Below are 12,134 nucleotides of genomic sequence, written 5' to 3'. Positions count from 1 at the left end.
CTGTTTCCCCTGGCCCAAGACACACACACAAAGTAAAAAGTATATTTGGTTTAGATCATCTGTAGCATGAAGGGCCAGCTTGTTGGGGTATCTATCCCCACCTGGCACCCCACAGGCGGCAATTCCCAAAGAAAATCACACACAAGACTCCATAAGATTATAAACTGATTGGCCCATTAGGTCAGGCTACTTATTAGCTCTTATAACTTATGTTACCCCATTATCCTTATCTACATTAGCCATATGTCAGCTCACATGTTGCCTCTTCGGTGGTCTGGGCAAGAATGGAGGAATGTGCTTCCTCCTTCCTAGCCTTCTCCTGTTCTCATCGCCCTGCCTCTACTTCCTGTCTGATTGACCTGCCTATACTTCCTGACTGGCCAATCAGCGTTTTATTAAAATACATGAGTGACAGAATACAGACAATTCTCCCACAATCATCAAGATAATTGACTCACCAGTTGTAATAGAGAGTACCCATCATTCTACAGTGAAAATTTGCTGCCCTATCAGTAATGAAAGAACTGATGTTCCTGACACATCCTTACACATTTCTTTTCTTACGTGACTGTTTTAGGTGTATCAATACATGCATGAAACGATCACTGTTAACGGCTGCCCCGAATTCCGTGCGAGGGCCACAGCAAAGGTAAGACTTGAGCAACTTTAAAAGTATACTTGACCCCAGTGACGTAGTAATTGATTGTGCGCGTGTGTGTTTCAGGTATTCTCGTGTGTACACTGTAAGAGAATTTAGACCTCAGTGGCAGCCCAGAGTCTAGAACCAGTACTCCTTACCAGGTAAAAAATCCTAATGGAAAAATTGACCTTTTTCTGCTGCTTCTGTAGCTTAAGGAAGGAGAATGACATCATTAAACTCACTAAATGTCCATTTGGCACAAGCAAATCTGCTGCTTCACTGTATCAAGTTCTACATGGTCTCTGGTACATGCTGCGGATGCAAAAGAACCCATGTCCTCTGAAGAGCATGAGAGCGCATTTGCACAGGTCAAAAGCCCCTGATATAAGATAGACACAAAAGGCTTCACCTGACACCTCTGAGCCAGAGATGATCTTTGTTATTCCGCTGGGCGATGGGTAACTCGCTGGAAGTGACATTGACCTAAAGGAGAGGCCTTGGTGGCAGGTACCGCTTTTGTTCTTCAAAGGATCAAACCCAGAGATTACTGAGGTCCCCTTGGAAAGAGTACAGAAAGAGGATCGTGATATTTTCTGGAAGATAAATCACTAGGAAATATTAGTGGTAATCTGAAGTCACTCCTGCAGCTCCATGCCTCCTATTTTACACATACAGAAGTGTTTTAACAGAACGTAACTTTCTTCGTAAAGGGCGTGTAACTTCCTAATAGTGATACCAAGAAGTGAGGATACTCCGAATCTTTCATTTAACTCCTTTGCGTTATATCACCTGTTCTTTGATTTCTCCCCCGATATTTTCAGTTTCCATTCTGTGACTAAATACTGTGGACTTTTAAGTTTCTTTTTCCCCTCCCTAACCCCGGCAAGTAGAGGGTGTGATTACCATTACATCATGCTTTGCTTGTTCTGAAGTGGAATACACAGAGAAACATGATCCCTACATGGTTTAATTACGGGGAAAGTGAATTATGGAGTGTTTTACCATTCTCATTTCTTATTCATGTAGAACAGCAGGACAGCAGCATAATGTTGCAGCAGCACAATATTTTCTGGTTGTTTCTGGGCTGTCTGCATTGCATCCATGCCGGCCATTTAAAACCTTTGCATGACAGCAGGGTTTGCATGCGCAAATGCATGCAGCTGAAACCGAGCCATCATCTCCATGCCATTCACTGTCTTTCATTAAATGCAGGCCATAGCGTAATGCTAAGTTGATGCGATAATGTTGTGTGTGGGAAAGGAATGTACAGTCGTTGGGAATCAATATTTTCACAGTGTTGAGAGCAAATCACTTCATGCTAGGCATCTAATCAGCTGTGGTTAAGGCGAGCTAATGGAAGTGGGATGCAAGAAGCAGGCAGAGAATCTTTTCTTGATTGAAACTACTGTGTTATTCATATTGGGTGGGAGCTAATGGTAAGTTGATCACTTGAATTTGAAGAAGCTAACGCGTTAATTTTAAAATAGACCTATGACCATGTTACGTAACATTTTGTAGACCTAGGTATAAAGCCCCAAGCTGTTCAGTTTGCCTGTGTCATTATACTAGCTGAAATGCTAGTACAGAATTCAGAGAGATATGATCGAAGGCCTAATAAGACGCTGTTCATAGTAATATGGAATATTGGTAGAACAATGATACCTTTTGATCCAGAACTTAATTCTGAATTGAAAAAATTTAAAACCCTTACACTTACTAAACCCATGCTTCAGTGATAGCAAGATTACATGTATTTTCATGACCATATGTGTACAAAAGTGCTCATCAGCTTATTTAATGGGTATTGATGAACACAGATGTGCAGGCAAAAACATAGACTGTGTGCCATAGCAAAAGCATGGTACAGCCTGCCCATGAAATGGTCAACATGCATTCAACAGTTCTGCTAGGTAGTATGTGTACTGAATCTGTGTGTAGCCCTTGATCAGGATTTCCATGTAGCTGAGAGAACGCTGAAACATTCTACAGTGCTTTGTCTTCAGTTTTACTTTTCAGAGTAGACAAGCCTTACAAAGGTACACATAACTAGCTGAGGATTGACCAAAGAAAATAGTCATATACAGCATCTAAAAGTAGACATTCTGTGTTCTTCGTTCTACAGGAGACAGCTAGAGAGATGTCTAAGAAGCTGCTCCCTGAAGACCGCTTAAGTAGCCTTATTTCCCATTTTATTACCAAAAGACCGTCTTTTCTTTCAGGCAACAGTTGCAGCGTTTGCAGCCAGCGAAGGTCACTCCCACCCTCGGGTAGTGGAACTGCCAAAGACTGATGAAGGCCTGGGTTTCAACGTGATGGGAGGAAAGGAACAGAATTCCCCAATTTATATCTCTCGCATCATCCCCGGAGGGGTAGCTGAAAGACACGGAGGGCTCAAGAGAGGCGACCAGCTGCTTTCGGTGAACGGAGTGGTATGTTGATAAAATACACGGAATTCTTTTCTCCCCGTACGTGCCTTCTCCCACCCCTACCAACGAAGCCAGTTTTGAAAATCTAGTACAGAGAGTAATTTTACACCCATATTCATCTACTTTCCCGGGATTGAATAGGTATAAACCTATAAAGGCAATAATTCTATAGTCTTATGTCTCACTTCATCCTGCACACATGTACTAAATATCAACAGTTCGAAAATAATGCCAAGAAATTCTCGCATAGAATTTTCCCCTCAGAATACTGCTATTCAATTAGTGTTCAAAAGAATGTGATTTCAATGTCGTTTTCATCCTAAATTCCGATAAGCGGTTGGGTTTGCGGTTTTGTTTTGCTTTTGTTTGTTCGTTCGCTTGTTTGTTTCAATGCTAGGCATTGTGCACGTGCATAGGTGAGTACTGCACCCCCACGCCACAACCCCACCCCAAGAAATAGCATCCTGCGAAACAAACAGGTATTTTCCTTTATCTTCCACTTGTGTCAAACATAACCAATCCAAGGTCACAAGTTCCAGGGCTTGAATTTATGAAAATACACTTACCCCTTGACCTATAAACGTTTACTAAAAGAACGTAAGGTTTGACATTTAAGCTAGGTATCAGTTCTTCGTGGCTGCATTGGTTTATGCTCAAAACACAACACTTCACCTATTATGTCTGAAATGAGACCTTTTATTGCTAACTATAGAATAATTTCTCTGTTTATATCTGTACTCTTATCTGCATTCGTTTATATTTAAAAAATAAAACCATATTTCATACTACAAAAGTAGCTGTTCCATATTAGCAAAAGCTTTTCCACTGGACTCTGCTGTTCTCTAATGAACATCAAAATCAGCAGGCCATGAATATTTGATATCATCATTGCAATCCCCAAATTACCACTCCCTCTCCTTTCTCTAGGAGAGTGCTTTGAGGTAAGTGTCTTACTGACCTTTCAATAACTATTGCTTTTCTAAGCTTGTAGCCAGTGATAATTTTAGAGCCCAACTTTCTGATAGAGGATCCCAAGCAGGGTCAAACATTATGATCCACAACAAGCGAGGCCTCGGGTTACTAATTTATCATATCTCTGAGTATACTTTGCAGATCTAAAGAATGTGCAGGTTTAAAAATAGGAAGAAGGGTAGCAAAAAAAATATCACTCAAATGTGTGCATACTCATTGTAGTTGTACAAAGTAACCATAGCCATTTGACATCAATCATCAATCCAAAAGGTAAACTGACTTTGAACTCTATCAGGGGAGCAAACAGACTCTGCTTAGCCCACGTGTTTGGGAAGAGTACAGTGCGTGGGCTCCAAGCATTTCACAATCAGGCATCTATTCTTGCAGTGACCTTGTGGTGAACCTGGGAAGCAGCAGGGAGCACTGTAACAATGAAATCAAACAGACCTAGTTTTACCATATTGTTACCGACTAATTGTGTCTAATCCCCAGCTTTGCTATCTCTAAGGCAAGCTGGCAGAATAGTTGCTAATTCTAAGAGCCCTGGTGAAAATTAGTGAGGCCACCTGTCTGCCAGAAATCATCCCGTGAGATTTGGTCATGTGCACCTTTGGTAAGTAACTGTGACCAGTAAAGAAGGTTGAAGCGAGTGAGATTTTTAAAGTGCCAGGAGTATGCTTTTATTAATGTGGTGAAAAGAAACCTTAAAGAAAATTCTGCTGCACATTTGCAAATTAGCATGTATTTATTAATAAGAAAGTTGCCATCACCTCTCTTCAGTGAAGCTGGTGAGGTCCCATTTCTCTGTCCATTTCGGTGTTCCAGCCATGAACTTTGAAGAAAGCTGTATCTGACTCAGGAATATTCCAGGGTTAATTTTTTATCCTTATATAAAAAGGGAACCATAAATCCTATTAAGCATACAGTTTAACTTTTATCTTATGTTCCCATTCTTGCTAACCCCATGGACAGTATTCTTACACCCCATTTATGTTTCCAGCGACTCTGGAGTCCACGTTTACTTAAAAGCTGCCATTTACTAGAAGTTTCCATTTATTGGCCATATCATGTTAGTGAACAAGGCACTAATTTCAACAGAGTTTGTTAAATTTCCGACACAGTTTGTTAAGGAGAAACCACCATTCGTTCACTGCGGTCAGGCGAACAAATGCTCACACTTGTCTTGGCTAGAGTGTTGCTTCGGATATAGTGTTAGATCACTGCCCTCGCCACAGCCTGGTTTATCAAGCTTAGATCTACAACTTACGGTACTGCACCTCCATACAACACATGGTAGCAATCACCTATTTTAATGTGTTTAAGACTAAATCATATATACACACATCTATGGAGCAGCAATTAGTGAAAACAAAAATGGCCCTGAGTTTGGAAGAGAGCAAGGGGAAATGTAAGGAGGACTTGCAAGAGAGAGAAAATAGAAGGAAGGAATTATTAATCTAAGAAAAAAAAGAAATATTTTTTAAGTAAATCAGAAAGAAAGCTCTGTCCATTTTATCAGATGCTCATCTCAAGGTATTTTTCTATAATGAGAAATTACATGGCTTACTGCCCTGCCCCTAGTCACAGAAACAGTAGCTGATGCAAGCCCAGGAGTCTGGGCCCTTAGCTCTTGGTCCCGAGGTCTTTTCAGTAGAAAGAATTTCATGCAGGTCACGGTATTTAGCAAAAATAAAATATTTTACAGTAAAATGGGGTTGGAGACCCTGAACTTGAAAGACTTGAAAAACAAACCAAGGACAAGGTTAGCATTGATCAAGTGATGGAAATGCCTGCTTTGAATCAAGGTACTCCTTGGGAAGATAAGTATGGAAGATTTTCAGGAAATAGCACTCTAAGCTGTGAATGTTTCGAAGAAGTGATTTGAAAAGTTGAGGCACTTTAGGAAGCATTCTGAGAACAATTCCCTACTGATCTAATTAAATGTTAAATTATCCTATGGACCTAAGAATCTTAAATGATGCTTCTAATGGCATCATCATTTTTTTTGTTATTTTTGTCTCTTCGTTACTTTTAGAAATGATATGCTTTGATATTTCTGCCAAAATTTATCATTAACACAGCGATGATATCATGAAATGCCAGGTAATAACAGAGAGAGGGGAGATCAATAAGTGGAAATAAAGAAAGGATACAGCAATTGAGCAATTGATTTTTTTCTTCTTATAAGTCAAAACAGAAGGAAACTCATAACAGTTCAACTCTTTTTTTTTATTATTTCTGCTAGAAAAGAGATTTCCCATGGGGTTCTTACAAATGAGACATTGAATCACCTAATATAGCTTCATTGAAAATACAGAGTCATTTTGTGTAGCCACTTCTTGTGTCAAGCCTTAGCAAAAAGTAATTTCTAAATTAAAATTTAACATTAATAGGAGGTCAGAATGCTGCAGTTAGAATCTATAGCTCTCTAATGGCCTCCTGTTCACCCTTTTATGTGCAAGACTTTCTCAAGGACAATTTCTACAGACTGCAGGCAAGGTGGACCCAATAGAACAATAAATATATTTAGTGATGGAGCCAAGATAAAAGGAAATCTCAATAGTTGGCACAATTGGCTTCACCTAAGAAGGCTCTTCATGAAATCCTGCTCTGATGCTAGAGACAATGTATACACACAATCAGGGAGACATGGCTGACTATTGAAGCTTGGAAAACACACTCAGGGGATAGTAATTGATTTTAAAATCAATATAAAGTAAACCGGGATGAAAAATAAAAGAGAAAAACAAAACCGTGATAATGTGTTTGTAGGAACATGGATTCCAATATCTTTGACAGACACAAAGATCTTGGTGCAGCCCTTGAGTGTGGGGTGTTGTGGTCAGTCCATGTATTACTGGAGTCTGACCTAGTGAAGGCTACCATAACTTAGCATGTTTCCCTGAAGCGCACATTATTAAAAGACTTAAATCATTTGGCCAGAGGAGAGAGAGCTCAGGAGAATGATGATTTCTCCAGGTGACCTCCACTCTGCCCGGTCCCGAATGACAGAACCAAGACCAGTGCGCGAAGCTTGCAGGGAAAACAGAGCCTCGTTTTCATAACAAAGACCTTGTATGTGTGTAAAGCTAGCTCAACAGAAGGAGAGCCACCCATAAAGCGTACATGTTCATTGTCTGAAGTTTCAATCAGAGATTAGAGACCATCTGCCATTTGGTATTTCAAAATACAAGTCATGTGTGCATTGTTGTATTAGGATCAAAGGTCCTTGCCATCTCTGTGACTCTTATGTGATAGCTTAGATGAAATTTTTGTTGATTCCGCTGTACACACCAGTTCCCCCACACATACCACCATATATTCTGAAGCTGAATGTATGTACAACCTATCATCTATGGATATTGTCCTTAAATGAGAGAATTAAAGGTTTGTGGCACAGTACGTCATTGTTTAGTATCTTAAAGTTTTTAAACGTGTTTACATATTATTTTCTATTGTTTGCCCAAAACTGTCTTACAAAATGAGAAAGACATTCTGCACTGCATGCACACACACACACACACAAACACACACACACACACACACACACACACACACACCAGTAATCACACTTATATAAACTCACAGACCCACGATAAATGTAAGAAATAAATTTCAGTCTTTACTATAGTGTTAATTGATTATCGAGTATAAACAGTGATTGTTCAAAAATCAATCTCAATTAAATGTGCATGAACACTGTAGCTACATCACTGATGATTTCCTGGGGTTCTTGTTATTTTATAGTCTCGTAAGATGTTAATATGGAGCAAAGCTGGGTAAAGGTAAAGGAGAGGTCCCTTACACTTTGTCATCATTTTATAAAGCTATAATTAGTTTATATTATTTTTTAAAAAGGAGAAACTCCTAAATAGTCACCTTCAAATACAATAGCCTCTGAGTACTATTGGGGAAAGAGGAAGGTAACAAATATAGCAAATGCAGCAATGGACAAAAAGAAAGATAAAACAGAAACATGAGAACCCTAATCACATGCCCTGTTGAGATGAGGCCTGGCTACCTTTGGAAATCCAGAGGTTGCCTCAGAGCCCTCCCTGGCAGGACAATTGCAATGACATTTACTTCTCTGTAGTTAAACCTAAATCAAGCTGTTGATACAGTGTGTGCACCTTGCTAATTACTTTTTAAGCTCAGCAGATGAATGAATAAAAATGTGGGAAAGCAAGAGAATAAATAATCTCCTTGGTACCTGGCCTGTTCCCCATTTTATAAAAGCCTATGCCAAATCAAAGGTGAGACTCACAGCTCAAATCAGCTACACAGAGTGCTGTCAGGTAGGCAGTGGAGATTAATCTAGAATTTGCACTGCTGTTGGGATGGGAGCTCTGGGCTAAAGAACTTGCCTAGTCTACACAGGCCCTGAATTTGACACCCTGCAGAAACAGAACAAAACAAGAGTCAGATTTGAGCCTGTGGGCTTTAACATCCCAGCAGAAAAAAAGACTTGAACTCAACCCTTATCCGTGTGTTCTTGGAATGAAGATTACAAAATAACCTGGGCGGGGGTTTAATTCCTATGAAATGTATCACAAGGCATTTCTGTGAGTTGATGTTCTACAATAAAACCCATGCTCTGTGGGCAACAATATTTTTTCTCCATTGTCTCATGTCCAGTTCTAGAACTGGCCCAGCGCCTGCTGAATGATGCTCCATAAATATTTTTGGATGCCAGACACCACTGTACGGACTTTGCTTAATGAATGTATTTTTTTTTCCCTCATAGTGATCTTTTGTGGAAGACACTGTTAATACTATTTCTGTTTTATAAATGAGGAAAGAGAGAGATCCAGTACCTTAGGCAAGCTCCTTAGGACTATTGAATGGCAGAGCTTGAGTTCCAACTCAGGCCACCTATATAATTTAAATGTAAATAAATATTACAGCCACAGATAACTTGTGCTTTCACGCACGATATAGAAACGATCGAGACTTCTTAACCTTTATGGGTTTATACTTTGGGTGAGGAGAAGGTGAAGTGTTTTTCTCTGCTGCTTTCTTTTGACCTTTCCAAAGTTAAGAGCCACAGTAAAGGTCGTAATATTTTGAAAAACAAGTGCAGTTTAATTCAAATGTCTCTGGGTACTGAGGAGTGGGGAACAAGCCTTCCACCTGATTGTGTCTAAAATTGTTTCATACTTTCCTCGCCCATCGGTGAACATTTTACTGGATATCTCAGTGTGGCCTGAACAGCTAATCACCTTCCCTCAGCTAGGCGAGCAACACTGATTCACAACCACTGTGCAAGCGGATCTGGGTCTTAGCAGGACCGGCAATGACTGGCAAGGGGAGCCAAGGGCTTCCACCCTCAGTTTCCCGAAGGGCTCAGCATGAAAATCCCAAACTTCGCTTTTGGCTCCCAGGTCTGAAATGGAGCTATTATCACATCCTCTCTCTGCATATGAGCCACTTGCAGGTTTCTAACCGCTCTTGACAGCCAAGCGTGGGCGATTGCTCGGCTTGGAGTCAAGCAGGCGTGCAGACTGGCATTTCAGTTACGTATGGAACATTTCGGTTCTCAGGATGACATCATGTGACACCTCACTCACGTTTGTGAATGAGCCAAGGGATGTACAATTCTGTTGCTTCACAGTCACCTTCGGGATGATACAGGCACTGCAGTTTGAGCTACCAGAGGCTTGAAACACTGAGCAGGCTTGACACTGCCCCCTTCAGTAGGAGCCGCCTCATGACGTTTGGAAAAGCAGAAGGAAATACTGCTCTGTCTCAGTAGAAAAAGGAACTGCAAGCCACAGGCCTGGACCACCATACCTCCCCTATGACTTTAGTCGCAAACCTAGCATCAGGAAACCCACCTCATACCTCTTAAGAAAACTTGAGACTGCACTGATAAAACTCACCAAATGTAGAAAGTGACAGGACATACGACCAGGCAGGCAGTGTTACAGACCCAACCACCAGATGAAGGCGGCATTGCACCTCTGGGTCACAGCAGCTGAATCTCAGCTTGCATTGCTAATGGCATTTGTCTGGCTATTCAATTTAGTGTCTGGTTTAATCCTTCCCCTAGTTATTTTTGCCATTCATTATTTGTGGTTTTCTTCGCTATTGTTATTTTAGCAATGCTTTTCATTCATTCAGTTATTTGTAGAACAATTATTCTGTGCCAGCTGCCAAGCTGAGTCCTGGATACAGATCAGGGAATGAAAGCAAGCATCCTATGGCCCTCATGGAACTTTGTCTGACAGACAGTAAGAAGACATAGGTGACAGAAACAAATACATACATGCAAATGAATATGTAACCATGATGAGCTAGCTACCCAGAACTTTCCCAACCTAAGGAAAGTTCCCCCAAAGATTCTGCCCAGCTCCATATTGGTCAGAGCAATCTGTTTTGTTTTTTTTTTTTTAACTTTGTGTGCATATTACTTTCCTACAGGCCCTGTAATACATCACCATGTACTTATGTACTTGATGGTTTAATGACAGGAACTGCTTTTGTCACAGTTCTGAGGACCAGAAGTCCCAAATTAGTTTTTTTTGGCCCCAAAATAAACAGACAACAGACCTGTACTCCACCTAGATTCTCAAGGAAAGAATCTTTTTTTTGTTTTGTTTTATTTCTTTTAGTTTCTGGGGGATGCCTTATTATTCCATTTGTAATTGGCCCATTCTAATCTTTTTCTTCGTGGTAACATTGCTCTCTTTGCCATACCCAATCTCCCTCTTCTTCCACAGAACTAGAATGCCTATGATTGCAGCTCAGATCCACTAAGACAACATAGTACAATCTCAAGATTACTTACCTCAAAATCTTCAATATTTATGGGTTCTCAGAGTGTAACATGAAGGTGCCTGTTTGTTGGGGTTTTCTGTCCTGCCTAGTTCCCATAACTGTTTAGTCCCAAAGAAAAATCACGTAAAAATTTTTATAAGTTATAAAGCTGATTGGTCCATTAGCTTAAGCTTCTTATTAGGTCTTGTAGCTTATATTAACCCATTATTTTGATCTATTTTAGCCATGTGGCTCAGTACCACATCAGCTGATGTGGATCAGCTGCTTTGGTGATCTGGACAGGAGTGGGAGGAATCAATTTCCTCCTCCCCAGAATTCTCCTGCTCTCCTTGCATCATTTTTACTTCCTGTCTGGTTTTCCCGCCTACACCTTCTGCCTGGCCAATCAGCGTTTATTTAAAACATGATTGACAGAATACAGACAATTCTCCCGCATAAGAGTACGGTATGGTATCCCTAAGACCTTACCTACTCTTGTATTTCACGGAAACATCACAAACCCAGAATGCCCTGCCAAACTAAGGAATGAGACGAGTTTTCTACCATCCACAGGGATGTTGTTTTTCCATTTGAAGTCAGCAGGTACTGAGTCTTTCCTACTGCACCATGGGTGAGTTCCTTCTTCCTTCCCAGTTTGGGTGCTTTGCTACTTCTATTTCCATCTTATCAGTGACACTCACAAGTCTCCTCCTCTTCCCCCCTATGGCTCCAGTGTAATATGAAATATGAATAGGAAAAGATGAAGCCATCATCTTACATTGTAGGCAAATGCTTTAAGTATTTGGGCTTTTGGGGTCCATTGTCCTTCCTAGGTATAGGGTGAAGGAAGAGGAATGACACACGAAGAACACAAGTTCATATTTCCGGGTGTAGCACTGCATCATAATTAAACACTCTGACTGATGTTGCAGAGGGAAAGAAATTCAATGCCAGAATGTGGGAGAGTTTGAATGAAATTATCAAGGTATAAGAAAGTCCATGGTCACAAGGGTCTTCCCATGTAACTAATAGAAGATCAGGGAAACATGGGCACAGTCTGTGAGATAAAATAAGGCAGAAGATTGAGTCCAACCAACATATCCTTGCCAGCTGTGCACAAAAGCCTGCATTTCGTTTTAGGCATAATAAGAATCATAACCTAGTACATCAGCTCTGAAGCCCCACGACGTGCTTCACGTTTCTGGGAGTCCCTGAAGCTGTTCACTAAGAAATAAATTCCATTAGTTTTATCTCTACTCAATTTCTTCCATAATAAAATTCCTTTTTATGCATGATTAAATCACTTGACTAGCGTATAGCATCTGATAACTGTGGTATAA

General features: G+C 40.5%; 1 protein-coding gene across 4 annotated transcripts in view; it reads left to right on the top strand.

Annotated features, from left to right (window-relative positions):
- Lin7a (lin-7 cell polarity scaffold A) overlaps nt 1–12,134 on the top strand; it is a 131,252-nt gene that overhangs the window by 84,688 nt on the left and 34,430 nt on the right. For 2 of the 4 annotated variants that reach the window (XM_087902198.1, XM_087902199.1), the window contains 2 exons: nt 578–649; nt 2,860–3,069. In XM_087902198.1, coding sequence (XP_087758324.1) covers nt 578–649; nt 2,860–3,069 — 282 coding nt within the window. Of the gene's footprint in view, nt 1–577; nt 650–724; nt 802–2,859; nt 3,070–12,134 lie in introns of all 4 variants that reach the window. The other 2 variants (XM_087902200.1, XM_085683371.2) reach the window with 2 other exon arrangements.

Source organism: Myodes glareolus, chromosome 26 (assembly GCF_982192425.1).
Source record: "Myodes glareolus chromosome 26, mMyoGla1.1, whole genome shotgun sequence".
Classification (NCBI taxonomy): Eukaryota; Metazoa; Chordata; class Mammalia; order Rodentia; family Cricetidae; genus Myodes; species Myodes glareolus.
This window is presented reverse-complemented; position numbering and strand designations above follow the sequence as displayed.